This window comes from Mercenaria mercenaria, chromosome 19 (assembly GCF_021730395.1).
Source record: "Mercenaria mercenaria strain notata chromosome 19, MADL_Memer_1, whole genome shotgun sequence".
Classification (NCBI taxonomy): Eukaryota; Metazoa; Mollusca; class Bivalvia; order Venerida; family Veneridae; genus Mercenaria; species Mercenaria mercenaria.
Window position 1 is genome coordinate 20543449 of NC_069379.1, and position 16418 is coordinate 20559866.

A 16418-nucleotide genomic window follows, 5' to 3' on the forward strand; every position below is an offset into this window, starting at 1 on the left:
AAAACCATTTTTGAACACCATCTTTTGCAAAAAATGATTTTCAGCCAACCCAAGTGAGCAGGATTTTTATTAACAATTTGCCATGCATCTTTTGCATTCTCTTATAATTTGTTAAGTATGGAGAGAAATCCCTTTGCCTTGCATAATCTTCATGTTGTAATCCAGGTAAAAATGTTGCTTTGCAATTTCACATGTACCATTAAAATTTGCTGATGTAGATTTCAGATCAGGAACAACCAAAAACAAAAGGGACAAGTCTTCCACAAAATGTGTCACTGGATTTAGCTCTTTTATTGATTCTCAGAAATTTTACCAAAGCATCAATTCTGTTGATGTTTGCTCAATGTTAACTCAGTGTAGCTGCACTATTGACTATGCTTTAAAGGTAAAGGGAGATTATTCAAATATGACACTTTAAGTAGATATAGTAAAATCAAGAATATTTTAAAGACAATCAAACCATTCTCCACAACATTCACACAACATGCTCTGTTCCTGAAAGGCTAAGAAATACACATTCTTCTTCAAGTAAAGTGGAATGTGACTCTCAAGAGAGGTTCCTCCACACTAAATAAATCTATCATATTTGACATCCATATTCAAAAGATTCTGATTGTCTGGACAAGCAAAACAGTAAGAGTCAAAATAATCATGGAAATACCAATACTCTGCTACATGTGTGCTCAGCTGACCTTTCTCTTCCCCCCCCCCCCCCCCCCCCCGCCCCCCTTGGCCCAAAGAAATATTAATGAGTTTGGAGACCAGTCTAAAATATCTAGCATTTGATTAGTTGTTTTTGAGCAGAAAATGAAAACCTGACTAATGAAAATGTTGCATTCTGAGACTGGTCTTCAAACTCAAATTCTTTATAACACTGAACAATGAGGGCATTTTTATTGAGAAAACTGGAAACAGTGTTACCAATAACTGAAATATTATCTCTATAATCCGATCTGATGCATTAGATCAGACAGTTCTGTAGGCCAGATAATACAATCTATCTCGGCAACTGGACATAAAATTGCAGACAATTTGGCATAACATTGTTATTTATCTATTGAACAGATCAGGCTTTCTTATACACTGGCAGAGCTGAATTGATTGCAGTTTGCTTTTTTGTGGGAATAAACTCTCCTGAAACAGCTAAACTGTCAGAATAACCATTGATTCTGTCAGAAATATCATACCAAGAATTGATCTTCTCCAAAAGTATAAAAGACCTGAAAGAGCTTTTAAAATCCAGTGGGTTTTTTTTCCTATTCTATAAACCAATGATTTATAACATGCCTGTGCTTTGTATTTGTTTTGCTCAACACTGTCTAAAACCTGTCCAGCACAACCAGCAGTTTTAAAATTTTCCAAACAAGTTTATTATTTTGCCTCTAGATAAAAAACTAGAGCTGTCTCCATAGGATGACACATGCCCCCTATGGCACTTTGAATGAATAGTTATGGCCGATGTTAGAGTTTAGGACCTTTGACCTACGGAGCTGGGTCTTGCGCATGACACGTCGTCTTACTGTGTCACACATTCATGCATACATTTGTAGTTATTTTAAAATCCATGCATGAATGACAAAGATATGGACCGGACATGCCGATCAATGCACTATCATGAAAAATGACCTTAACATCTAAGTGTGACCTTGACCTTTGAGCTACGGACCTGGGTCTTGCGTGTGACACGTCATCTTACTGTGGTACACATTCATGCCAAGTTATTTGAAAATCCATCCATCGATGACAAAGATATGGACCGGACACGCCCATCAATGCACTATCCTTTAACGTCTAAGTGTGACCTTGACCTTTGAGCTACGAACCTGGGTCTTGCGCAGGACACGTCGTCTTACTGTGGTACACATTCATGCCAAGTTATTTGAAAATCCATCCATCGATGACAAAGATATGGGCTGGACACGCCCATCAATGCACTATCCTTTAACGGCTAAGTGTGACCTTGACCTTTGAGCTATGGACCTGGGTCTTGCGCGCGACACGTCGTCTTACTGTGGTACACATTTATGCCAAGTTATTTGAAAATCCATCCATCGATGACAAAGATATGGACCGGACACGCCCATCAATGCACTATCCTTTAATGTCTAAGTGTGACCTTGACCTTTGAGCTACAGACCTGGGTCTTGCGCGCGACTCGTCGTCTTACTGTGGTACACATTCATGCCAAGTTATTTGAAAATCCATCCATCGGTGACAAAAATATGGACCGGACACGAAAATTGCGGACAGAACGACAGACAGACGGTTCAAAAACTATATGCCTCCCTTCGGGGGCATAAAAAATTACTTTTTATTTTGCAACTTGTGAGAAGAATACCAAGTCCGATGAAGATCAATCAAGCAGTTCATGAGAATAAGTCATTTAAAGGCATTTATATTTTCAACTCTAGCAGCCCATAAAAAGGGCCAAGCTCCCCACAACTGAACATATTTTGGAGAGATGACGAAGATCCATTGCGCAATTCATGGAAAGTAGTTGTAAAAAGGTATTTTTATTTTTAGCCCTAGCGGCCTCTACAAGGAGCCAACCGTCCTATCGTATATTTTCGCTTATAAGACGCATTATTAGGAGTCATATTTCTGGTTCAAGACTGGGGAGCATCTTATAAGCATGTACTACAAGGACATTAAAAGAAAAAGAAACCCCATATTACTTGTCCAATTTTTAGGTGCGTCTTATCAGCGAGTGTGTCTTGTAAGCAAATGTATACAGTAATTTGAATAAAATTAAAACAGGACTTTATATAATAATCCTACAATCCAAGCTTGATGAAGATCCACAGATCTAGCAGATCATGACAAGGTCTTTTAAAGGTTGTACATTTTGTACTAATTTCTGCTTTAGAAGCCCCTCAAAGGGGCCAAGTGCCCCCAACTGAAAAATATTGGTGAAGGACCTTTTAATGATGCTACAAATCAAGTTTGATGAAGATCCATCAAGTAGTTCATAAGAAGCAGTCATTCAAAGGCATTTCTAATTTTAGCTCTGGTAGCCCTTTAAATGGGCCAATCATCCCCATTTGAACAAAATTGGGAGAGGACCTTATAATGCTGCTACAGAACAAGTCTGATGAAGATCCATCCAGTGGTTCATAAGAAGAAATCGTAACAAGAGATCACAGAGTGATCTTGGCGCCCACCAATGTGCCATTTTTGAGTGTTCCAAATTTCAAGACTTACTGACTACCTCAAGGTCAAATTTCATTTCCGTACACAACACAGTGCATGTGGTCCAAATTCGAAAGCTGTGGCTTGAGAAATGTGAAAGTAGGTCACTAGGTCAAAATCAAGGTCAAATTCTATTTCAGATATAAAACTATGCATGTGGTCCAAATTTGAAGCCAGTACCTTCAAAAATGTGAAAGTAGGTCACTAGGTCAATGTAAAGGTCAAAGTTCATTTCGGTATACAAAACTATCCATGTGGTCCAAATTTGAAGGCTATAGCTTGAGAAATGTAAAAGTAGGTCACTAGGTCAAAATCAAGGTCAAATTTTATTTCGGAATATAAAACTATGCATGTGGTCCAAATTTGAAGCCTGTACCTTAAAATTGTGAAAGTAGGTCACTAGGTCAATGTAAAGGTCAAAGTTCATTTCGGTACACAAAACTATGCAAGTGGTCCAAATTTGAAGCCTGTAGCTTGAGAAATGTAAAAGTAGGTCACTAGGTCAAAATCATGGTCAAATTTTATTTTGGAATACAAAACTATGCATGTGGTCCAAATTTGAAGCCTGTACCTTAAAAATGTGAAAGTAGGTCACTACGTCAATGTGAAGGTCAAAGTTTTTTTCGGTACACAAAACTATGCATGTGGTCCAAATTTGAAGGCTGTAGCTTGAGAAATGTGAAAGTAGGTCACTAGGTCAAAATCAATGTCAAATTTCATTTTGAAACACGGAACTATGCATATGGTCCAAATTTGACGCCTGTACCTTCAAAAATGTGAAAGTAGGTCACTAGGTCAAAATCAAGGTCAAAGTTTTTTCCAGTGCACAAAACTATGCATGTGGTCCAAATTTGAAGGCTGTAGCTACAGAAATGTGAAAGTAGGTCACTAGGTCAAAATCAAGGTCAACTCATGTCAAGGTTCATCTTGCCACTCAAAAATATACATGTGGTCCAAATTTGAAGGTTGTAGCTACAGAAATGTGAAAGTAGGTCACTAGGTCAAAATCAAGGTCAACTCATGTCAAGGTTCATCTTGCCACTCAAAAATATACATGTGGTCCAAATCTGAATGTTGTAGTTATTGACAAGAACATTTTAAAAGCTTTTCCCTATATAAGTCTTTATGAACCATGTGACCCCCGGGGCGGGGCCATTTTTGACCCTAGGGCGATAATTTGAACAAACTTGGTAGAGAACCACTACATGATGCTACATTACAAGTATCAAAGCCTTAGGCTTTGTGGTTTGGACAAGAAGATTTTCAAAGTTTTTCCTTATGTAAGTCTATGTAAACCATATGACCCCCAAGGTGGGGCCATATTTGACCCTAGGGGTATAATATGAACAATCTTAGTTGAAGACCACTAGATGATGTCACATACAAAATATCAAAGCCCTAGGCCCTGTGGTTTTGGACAAGGGGTTATTCAAAGTTTTTCCCTATATAAGTCATTATAAACTATGTGACCCCCAGGGCGGGGCCATATTTGACCCCAGAGAAATAATTTGAATCATCTTGGTAGAGGACCAATAGATGATGCTTCAAACCAAATATCAAAGCCCTAGGCTCTGTGGTTTTGGATAAGAAGGTTTTCAAAGTTTTTCCCTATATAAATCTATGTAAAATATAGAAATAAACAAAGGGCCATAACTCACTAATAAATTGTTGAACCAGTCTGATTTTCTGGGGGACACAACTAGGGTACCAATACATCATTCTGACAAAGTTTGGTCAAAATCCACCAAGTAGTTTCTGAGGAGATGCGATAACGAGAAATTGTTAACGGACGGACGGACGGACGGATGGACGGACGGACGGACCATGGACGCAGAGTGATTTTAATAGCCCACCATCTGATGATGGTGGGCTAAAAAGCTATTTTTTAAATTATCTTTAGATGTAGCGGCCCCTTCATGAAGCCAAGCACCCCCATTAGTATAAAATTGGGAGTGGACCTTATAATGATGCTACAGACAAAGTTTGACGCCCCCCATCAAGTGGTTCATAACAATAAGTTCTTTTAAAGTTTTTCTACTTTTAGTTCTGGCGACTTTTGCCAAGGTGAACCACTTGAGGTTTATGCAAAGATGCTACTGACCAAGTTTAGTGTAATTCTGTTCAGTAGTTTCAGAGCAGAAGATGATTAAGTAAAAATGTTGATGTTAGACGCACAACGACGAACGCCAGACCATCCACCTACACTAATAGCTCAACTTGATCAAATTTCAGGTGAGCTAAAAAACCAAAACATAGTTATGGAATCTGTGCAATGTAAGTCAGTTTATCAGCTTACATACAAAAGCTCAACCAAATCCAGAGGCCAACGTTCAGGCAAGTCCAATATATTTACCTATTTTTAAATAGTTGAGCTAAAAAGATATAAAATTAATGTTTTTTTTATAAAAACAAGGACTATACCTGAAAAAAACTAGAAATGTGTCCATGGGATACAGATTCCCCCACTACATGACAAAGGACACCTGCACATGCTGACCAACATTCCTGTAAACTTTGGTGACTCTAGGTCAAATACTTTTGGAGCTACGCGCGACTCAAAATTAAAACAAGAGCACTGCCTTGCGGGTGCTGACGCTTATCTGACTTTTTTTGTGTAATAGAAATATTGTCCTACCCATGATTTTCTAAGTCTAAAAATGGCCATCATTCTTGCAAAAAGCAGGACCGAGTTATGTTTCTTGATGTTCAGTGTCCACTTATGATGGTGAAAAACTGTTGCAAGTTTTAAAGCAATAGCTTTGATAGTTTATGAGAAAAGTTGACTTAAACATAATACTCAACCAAGAAAATGATTTTCTAAGTCCAAAAGGGGCAATAATTATTGCAAAAAGCCGGATGGAGTTATGTTGCTTGCTGTACAGGGTCAGCTTATGATGGTGAACAAGTGTTGCAAGTTTCAAAGCAATAGCTTTGATAGTTTAAGAGAAAAAGTTGACCTTTATAAAACTTAACCAAGAAATCTGATATTTTCTAAGTCCAAAAGGGGCCATAAATCTTGCAAAAGGCAGGATGGAGTTATGTTTCTTGCTGTACAGGGTCAACTCATGACGGTGAACAAGTGTTGCAAGTTTTAAAGCAATAGCTTTGATAGTTTAGGATAAAAGCTGACCTAAACATAAAACTTAACCAAGAAAACTGATTTTCTAAGTCCAAAAGGGGCAATAAATCTTGCAAAAAGCAAGATGGAGTTATGTTTCTTGATGTACAGGGTCAGCTTATGATGGTGAACAAGTATTCCAAGTTTCAAAGCAATAGCTTTGATTGTTTAGGAGAAAAGTTGACCTAAACATAAAACTTAACCAAGAAATCTGATATTTTCTAAGTACAAAAGGGGCCATAAATCTTGCAAAAAGCAAGATGGAGTTATGTTTCTTGCTATACAGGGTCAGCTTATGATGGTGAACAAGTATTCCAAGTTTCAAAGCAATAGCTTTGATAGTTTAGGAGAAAAGCTGACCTAAACATAAAACTTAACCAGGCAACGCCGACGCCCACTCAAGTGATGACAATAACTCATCATTTTTTTTTCAAAAAATCAGATGAGCTAATGACCAATTTTTTACTAAGTCAGGGGCCATAACTCCTACACAACTGAATGAATCCAGACGCGAAACCCCAGGTGCACAACTGCACATGCTGACCAACATTCCTGAAAATTTTGGTGACTCTAGGTCAAATACTTTTGGAGCTACATGTGACACAACATTAAAATGACGAATTCTTTACTAAGTCAGGGGCCATAACTCCTACATGACTGAATGAATCCGGGCGCGAAACTACACATGCTGACTGACATTCCTGTAAATTTTTGTGACTCTACGTCAAATACTTTTGGAGCTAGGCGTGACACAACACTAAAATGACCAATTTTTACAAAGTCAGAGGCCATAACTCATACAAGACTGAATTAATCCAGACATGAAACCCTAGGTGCACAACTACACATGCTGACCAACATTCCTGTAAAGTTTTGTGACTCTACGTCAAAAACTTTTGGAGCTAGGCGCGTCACAAAATTCTCGGAAGGATAGACGGACGGACGGACAAGGGCAAATCTATATGCCACCCACCCGCCCCCCTCCAAAAGTGGGGGCATAAAAATGCAGGAAAGAACCCATTTTCGCAGAAACTGCTAGTGACTTTACTGACAAGATATTTTTTACTACCTTCAATATGTATTTGGTGAGTTGGCAAAGGGAAATGTTTGGAAAATGAAAAGAAGTTCGACCTTTTCTGTTGCTGATAAACATATAACATTGTACCATAATACATGCAAACGAAACATAAATTTATTATGGGGAAAACACTGGTTGAAACCCTGAAATTACTATAATCTGTGCTTATAATGAGAGCTTTTAATGCTTGTGTACAAAGTTAAGTACTACTCACCAAGAGTGGCCATGTGTTCACCTTCCATAAGGTCCTCATTGAAACTGAAGTCTTCACCCTGAGTTGTTTCCATTCCATCTCTCTGTGGTTCATTCACTGGTCTACCAGTGCTGTAACAGAAATTCATCAATGAAAACTGTGAAATCATTAATATTCGTGGGGGATTAATTTTTGTAGATTTCGTAGTTGAGTCAATCCACGAAATTTAATCCCAACGAACAAGCAAAACTGTCATTCATTTTATGTTCAAAAGTTGAAATCCACGAAATTCATATCCCCATGAAATTGCTGTCTTGATAAAAACCGCGAAATTTCATGCCCATGAAATTGCTGTCTTGATAAAAAACCACGAAATTTCATGCCCATGAAATAAAATGATTTTACAGTAAATCCAGAAAGAAAGTGCTATGAATGTAAATATAATGTCTGGAATACTGCAGAATTATTCCAATGTCTGCTGTATATTGAATAATATTCTCTATGGTTTTTATTTTTGCTTATATTGGCAACAGAATGATACAATGTATTCATAATACTCATGATTATTATTACTGTATAACACTCAATTCTTGTGACACAAAAATTAAGACCTTTTTTTTTTAAATGGAATTACTGGTGCATATTTTTTGGGGGGCACAATTAGGAGTGTCCACCAAATATTAATTTGGCACATTCCAGGAAAAAACTTGCAAACATGAACATTTAAGTTGGACTTGTATAATATTATAATGTATATAAATAGAAGTTAACCCTTACCCTGCTAAATTTCTATAATGAACAAGTCCATCTTTCAGTTTGGACAATACCATTAACTGTTAAAAGGGGTATATACCAAAACGTTACTGACTGAATGGCAAACAGTGCAGATCAAGATCAGACTGCACGAATGTGCAGACTGATCACGCTCTGCACTGGTCTTAAAGGCAGAATCAATCATGTTCAGCATGATAATGGTTACTGGTAATGCTGCGTTTACACTTAGCCACGATGTCCATGATTTAAAGAAAAGCTCAGAGCTCCACGGTTTATTGCACGAAATTTGTATTACTACGCTTTCTTACGCCCTCAGTACGTTTTGTTACTACCTGCAACGTTTTATTACGAACAAACATGATTCTGGTTGAGATCTGCTACGATTTTCATCACGTCCTCTTAAGTTCTCTTACAATTACCATGATATGCTATCACGGTTTGTCACGTTCTGTTTAGATCCCTCACGTTATCAAGTTTTGTTAAGCTCTCCTACGATTAATGGCTATGATTTGATCAAGATTGTCACATTTTGAGCACGATCGGAGCATAAATAGGAGGCATGGGTAATCCTCTCATTCTCTCCACAGATTCCAAAGCGGAACAAGCTATGCATCAAAGAGCTGAATAAAATGCTGAATTTGCATTTTTTGTGTATGCCTGTATTAGTAATTCTTCGGCAGCAGCAACAAGGGACGGAACAGGACATGAAAGAAGAGAGGAAGGAGAAGAAGAAATAGAAGCAGGGTTCCCACACTTTTTCATCTATGAAATTTAAGGACTTTTCCAGGACCTTGTTGCGATTTTCAAGGACCTCTGTACGACATATCAGGTTGTACGTTCCCGTCAATTTTTCTAGATTCAGTGTAAAAATATAAGAACAAGAGGGCCATGATGGCCTGATATTGCTTAAAAATTTCTACTTATTAAATAAATACAGGCTCTGCACTCTGCAAATTTTCTTTTTTCTTTTTTTTTTTCTTTTTTTCATTTTGTTTCCTTACTGTCCTGAAGTTTTGTTTCTCAAGGAAACTATGAATCATTTACTTGTCTAGCATGTTGTGAAGAATTAATCAACTCCTTCATAAAAACTACACCTCTGGTGCCACCTACACCTATTTATATAATCTTTGATACACTTCTAGCAATTAAATTATTTTCAGTCAAGTTGTTGTTTGATCACTGAATTCAAGTTTGTCACTAATCACGATTTTCACAATTGTTCTCGAAAAATGATCGGAATTTCACAGGCCTTCTTAAAAATCGACACAAAAATGACCGAAAGCCTAAAATAACTGTTTAAAAATTCAAGCATAGCTACCTACGCCAAATTCCCGGTATTTTCACGGCTGGGAGTCAATTCACGGACTTTTCCAGTTTTCCTGGTAGCGTGGGAACCCTGTAGAAGGCCTAAGACCTGCTGGATGAGACTATGGTTAAGTAGAAACTGAAGGCACCAACTGGGACAATACCCTCAACGTTTCAACAAAGAACTCAGACGAAATGTTGGTTCCAACGTCAACTATGTAAGGATGCCTGAAGATCTAATGGAACTTAGAATTGTGTTTCCAAGTTCACCAAGATCGCCATACGATGGCGCATCAAGGTCTGATGCTCTACGTTAAGGTCTGTTAAGCTGCATTACGCTCTACAACGATTTCCACGTTCTATCACGCTCTCTCAAGACTTAAGATAAATTGGGATAATCGTGGCAAATTTTTTGACTGTCAAAAATTTTGTCACGATCCTTACGATCATCACGATTCCACCAAGTTCCCTAAAGATCATCACGATTCAATCCCAGGAGCCCCCACTCTCACCACGATTCTCTCAAATCGTGAACATTGTGGACATCGTGGCTAAGTGTAAACGCAGCATTAGTACCAGTAGTGTACATTCAAAGGCTTTTGATGTGTGAATATGTTAGAACTGTAAAAACCTACTGAAATAAATCTGCATTCAATGAGAAAAACATTTAATGATAAATTACTTTAGACTGCTGCAATTCAATGGAAGTAATGCAAGATTTTTTCATCTATGAAGTAGTGTTTGAGGTGCCAGTACACTAGAATTTTTTAAATGTGTTTGTACTTGTTACATTGTTAATATGTTCATAATAGGGACATAACTCAAGAGAAAATAATCCGATATGAAAGTCCTTCCTGAAAATATGAACATGTCCACTTCATGTTATGAGAGATACCAAGATTCATTTGAATTTGAAGACAACTGTAGACAGAGCTGAGTACAAAAGAAAGTATGATGGAAGGACAGTTTAAATACTAAATGCCTTCCATTCTTCAAAACTGGCATCCTAAAAAGCCCTGAAACCAAACATATGCAGTCATTTTTAATTGCACACATTACAACTCCCACATTAAGACCTGTTTAGTGTAAATAATTAACCCTTACCCTGCTAAATTTCTATAATGAGCTTGTCCATTTTTCAAATTGAATCGTACCATTAACTGTTAAAAGGGATGCATACCAAAACGATACTGACTGAATGGCGAACAGTGCTGACCATGATCAGACTGCACCGATGTGCAGGCTGATCTTGGTCTGCACTGGTCGCAAAGGCAGAATCACTTGCCACCAGCAGGCTAAGGGTTAAAAAGAGACAAAAAGTATACCTTGTACTACAGGTGGCTGAGGTAGTGTCTTGAAGTCTTGATAAATGATTGACAGCATTGTCCTGAAGTCTCGCTGGAAAGGAGTTGCTATCTGATTGTATTGGAACACTGTGGGCGGAGCTTTGCTGTGGGCGTGGCAACGGTGGACTTCCTATCTGTCTGTCTGAGAGTGGCAAGCCTGGCTGTGCTCGTGAAACTTTTGGTGAGTGGATATTTGTTGGTCTATTCACTGTGACAGCATTTGCCTGAGATCGTGGAATCTGAGAGGTGGGGCCACTAGCATACTGGGCTAAGTGGGCGGAGTTTTCCTGCAGTCTGGACAACTGGGCATTGTTGTCCTGGATTTCACGCTGAAGACTCGAGTTGACCTGGCGCAGTGATTCTACCTGTCTAAGAAGGTCATCATACGAGGACATGTCTTCCAGTTACCATGGAAACCACCACAATCGCATCCTGGAAAATGAGTGAACACCATGATTTTTTTAAAAGTGCAGCTGCTTTACTTCAAATTTCTTGTTACAAAAATTAGGTGAGAACAATTTCAACATTTAAGTCAAGGTTTTTGCTTAATGTAGATTGCATAATACTCAAAATGTTTGATTTATATTAATAAGCACAACAAATTAGAAAGCACTAGTATTGTAGACCAATAATCCATTCAGTAAGTGCTTTTATAACATGACATCAGAAATAAATTTTCACAGATTTATTTTTCAAGGCAGCAAACATGGTTTTGGATGTAGACTGGTCATAAAGCACAATATTATTATAGACCAGAAATGAGTCATGTAATAATTAGGATTAATTAGCAGCATAAAATTATCTTCAGAAGTATAACAAGCTATGAAAAGAGAATTCCTACACAAAGTAAAAATGTGTTTTCCACAAAATTGCAATATAAACAGACACAACAAAATATTATATTTCTAGTACCGCAGATGAGGACATAAAATGCCATAAGCATACTCCCGAGTATCATCTGCTGCAGCAATAATAAAAGGTTACTTTCGGCACCAATAATTTTATGATTTTCATTGGGACAATGGAATGAAAACAGCATTTATTTTAGAAAATAAGGTAATAAAGTCACTGAAACTGTCTTTTTACTGTATTAAATAATTCTCTCTTGCAACTAATATGATTTATTGCTCCCCACCCAAACACACCATTTAACGCACCCCCCTCACCACCACTTCCCATGTCCCCTGACAAAGTTTGTTAATCAGACACTACAGAAAGCTCGTACTGAACGACTCACTAAACTGCCAACAAATTTCGTAAGTCCCCTCAAGGTAATTGGAACACTATCAAACCTTCATCAATTTTTCATTAAAACATACCTACCCCCTCTTTAATAGGTACGTAATTAATTCAATCAAAATAAAAATTAAGTTTCAATCCGTCAAAACAATTTCATTACAGTAAAGAATATACCTACAGTCGTTAAAATTTAATCCAAGTAATTGGAAACACTCCGAGAACTGGCAGCCGGTAAACAAAAGCAAACACACTCATAATCAATGGCAGTGTTACAGATCAATTCCAATAACATGGCTGTATTTTTCTTCAAATCCATGAAAATTAACACACTCAAAGACAGGTATAACAATGGCGTTCATTAATATTTAATAAGTGAAACAGGTCTTGAATATAAAAGATTCAAACAAAGAAAAGAATGCAGGTACAAGGGCAATTCACAAATGAAACATAGAATATCTTAAGTGTTAACAATGCTTTCAAGCAATCAATGCATTTCATTCCCATGTGAAAATTACTCAACCACAATTGATGTCTTACATTCAAAGTTTTGTTTTCTCCAGTGTTTCATACAATGTAGATATCTCAATGAAACAAAGGCAGTTGTTTGAAAACCAAGTTCCAAAAGTTGCTTCATACACTACAGCAAGGATTTCACGTGCAAAATCTAAAATCTGGTTTATGCACGAGTCAAATAATGACAATGTTATACTTAAGAACAAACATCACAAATTGAGACTATAATACCTCAGAAATATTCTATTATAACTACCAAGTACTTGAAGATTACTGCTGAATATAGTACATATTATTAAAGGAAACATGATTTGACATCTAATATATTGCGGAAGTGCTGCACAAACAGGACAAAGCTCATTTCTCATATGATCTATTTTGTAACTTCATTACCCATCCGAACTCTTACTGTAACAGTAATCTTAGTTAATGACTAACATAAGAATAATTTGAGCCATGCCATGAGAAAACCAACATAGTGCACTTGCGACCAGCATGGATCCAGACCAGCCTGCGCATCTGCACAGTCAGGTCAGGATAGATGCTATTCGCTAACAGTTTCTCTAATTGCAATAGGCTTTGAAAGCGAACAGCATGGATCCTGACCAGACTGCATAGATGCGCAGGCTGGTCTGGATCCATGCTGGTTGCAAATGCACTATGTTGGTTTTCTCATGGCGCGGCTCATTTAAAAAAATCAAAAATATACTTCCAATGCAGCTGTTCATGACGTGATCTATATAACAACTGGTCTTCATCTGGATTATAGTTAAAAAAATTTGGAAGAAAAGGTAATATTTCTGACAATGACTGAAATCAACTTCACCTTTAAACTTTTTAGTTGACACAAATTGACTGTGTAAAATATGCTGATGTTGTTTTTTCCCTGTTGGAACAAACATCATTCTGACATAACTCTGTAATAATAATAATAATAAATAATTATGTTCATGTTTTAGTTCTTATATAGTGGCTGAGGAAGATCCCAAGTGCCCTTCCAATTCAAGCAGAAACTTATTCAAAGCTTCTGGGTACCTTGGCAGAACCATTGACCTTTGACCTTCCTCTAGCCAGCTTAATGGCTTCTTTTCATGAAAGGATTCTACACTCCAAGAGAGGGATTTTTAACTACAGTGGCAAAGTTGATTTGTTTATTTTTTAGAATTACATAACACTATTACAGAAATAATGCTGGCCTATTTCTCATCATTTTGGGATTTAATGTTCAAATTTTAGATCTGAAAGTCAACTAAACACTAGATGTTGTCAGGGAAGGTAAAAAGGCTGTGGTCTGTCAAATGACAGATTATAATGCCATTTTACTAAAAGCAGTCAGTAGATCTTCCGCTAAACCTTTATTGGAAGAAAAGGCACTGATGAGTCATTCCATAGATTGTCTTCTCTCTCACACAGTACTGGGAATAATCCAATATCTGCAAGCTCTTCCAACAGCAGAACCCAAGAGAAAATGTTTGTCACATATGCAATAATATTGTCAAAATCCGCTATGTCCTCTTTCTATAAAAATATTTTTTTTGTTACTTTGATTGTAATTTTATTATGTCATTTTATTTTACTTCAAATTTTATCATGCACATAGTACAGCCAGTGACAACCATGATACAATTAGTCACCTGACTGACATTACTTTAACAACAGTATTAATCATTTACAAGTTCATGTATATGCTCAATGGGATGTTACCTTATCAAAGTTACCAGTATTAGCAATCTGAAGTGTTCTCACCTATGTCAACTATTTGATGTTCCCTTAAGGCTTACCAAAGTTCCAAATATTTAGCAATAAAACGTGTTCCGAGCCGAGTCAACAATTTGACGTTACGTCATCAAAGTTAATACAAAATGTACCAGTATTAGCAATCTGATGTGTTCTCACTCATGTCAACAATGTGATATTCCCTTCATATGGCTTACCAAAGTTACAAATATTAGCAATGAGAGGTGTTGTGAGAAGAGTCAACAATTGAATGTTCCGTTACCAAAGTTACCAGAATTAGCAATCTGAGGTGTCATTATTAAATCCAATCTACAATTTGATGTGTGGTTGCCTGAAGCGCTTATTTTAATATGCCTTTACATGTACCACCATCATCTATTTGGTGTGCTCATACTCTTCTCTACAATTTAATGACCTCTTACCAATGCAATATATTTGTTTGTTTTTGTTCTCACCTGTGTTAACAATTTGATGTTTGCCTGCCTGCCATGCACTATTTGGTGTTCCCCTGCCAGTATCAACAATATGCAATATCATGTTCCCTAACTAGCATCAACAGTTAGGAGCTTACGTGTGCCAAAATTCTGAGGTGTACAGTTGCCTACCATACATAATTTGGTGTTCCCTAACCAGTATCAATAATTTGGTGTTCCTTTACCAGTATCAACAAATAATTGTGTACTCTTACCTGTATCAAAATGTCTCCGCAATCTCAGTTAATGTTCTTCAATACTACATCACCTGAAAAGACAGGCGAAAAATTTACTGACAGTGTTTGAATGTAGAATTTTCTTTACGAAACGTTAAAATCCCAAGCATTTTACAAAATAATTATTCCCTTAGACAGACATATACAATGACTGTAGCAAAAAAAGGAATATTAGTAAATTGACTGCATGTTTGGTTTTTATTCGCTACATTAAGCATTTCTACATAAATAGGAAATCTACCTCCTAAATACATGTATGTACCTATAAAACAACTTCTTCTCAAATATATACATGGAGGGGTGAGGAAATGATCCTGATAGACAGAACTAATGTTTGGTTACCGTAAATGATGACAAACCAATGAATTCTTATTACTTGCATAGCATGAATTTTTAGACCAAAAAAAAATGTTGAGGTTTGTTTTGCTGAGTTTAATGTCAAACTTCCGAAGTTCAGGTCATGGTGACTCTAGGTAAAATGTTGGCTGAAAGCCCAAAATGCCCATCTGTGCAATATTTCCAGCACAAACCTGGGTAGAACCACCAATCCCAACCTTCTGCAAGACAGCTGTATGGCTTCCAGGGCTCAAACCAACATGTAGAACTCACTGAATGTAACCAATCGGACCTTTAAGATCCGAGAAAACAAAATAAAATTTTAGCTTATGGCTTAAACATTGAGCGCTTCTGGGAATAACTCAATCTCTATTAAGTATTATATAGACCTCTGAGCAAATTCTGCAAGCAAATCATTAATTTTAACTCTCACATTTTCTTTTTATTTGTTTCCCCTATGGCAATATACTGTCCTTCTATGGTTTCTTTGCTAGGAGAATATTATTGGAAACCACTCAAAGACTTGCTCCAGTAATAGAGCTATGGTAGCTAGCAGCGTTAAGGTAATGTCACCGATGACTCATATACCTCTATATTGATCTAAATCGTCAAGGACACCAACTCTTAATTACTATTAAATGGAAAAATCAATGTTTCTCTCAATATTACTCACTTTTTTCTCTGCTCCATTTTCATTTCATATACAACTGAGTTTTGTATTAAAAGCTAACACTGTATTAGGGGAAAGAACTATTACAAACTGCCTGCTGAGAGAAAAAATACTTCAGCATTGTATGCATCAACGCAAAATTTGGGGGCCAGTAACAGCATAATATAAGGTTCTTTTTACACATCCCCTGCAAAACCAATTCTAATGTTTT

General features: G+C 37.0%; 1 protein-coding gene across 2 annotated transcripts in view; it reads right to left on the reverse strand.

Moving 5' to 3' along the window:
* LOC128551282 (adenomatous polyposis coli protein-like) overlaps positions 1-16418 on the reverse strand; it is a 77191-nt gene that overhangs the window by 48877 nt on the left and 11896 nt on the right. For both annotated transcript variants that reach the window (XM_053532057.1, XM_053532058.1), the window contains exons 2-4: positions 15181-15233; positions 10983-11435; positions 7600-7709 (exon numbers count right to left, since the gene is read on the reverse strand). In XM_053532057.1, coding sequence (XP_053388032.1) covers positions 7600-7709; positions 10983-11398 — 526 coding nt within the window. In that variant the 5' untranslated portion in view covers positions 11399-11435; positions 15181-15233. The remainder of the gene's footprint in view (positions 1-7599; positions 7710-10982; positions 11436-15180; positions 15234-16418) is intronic.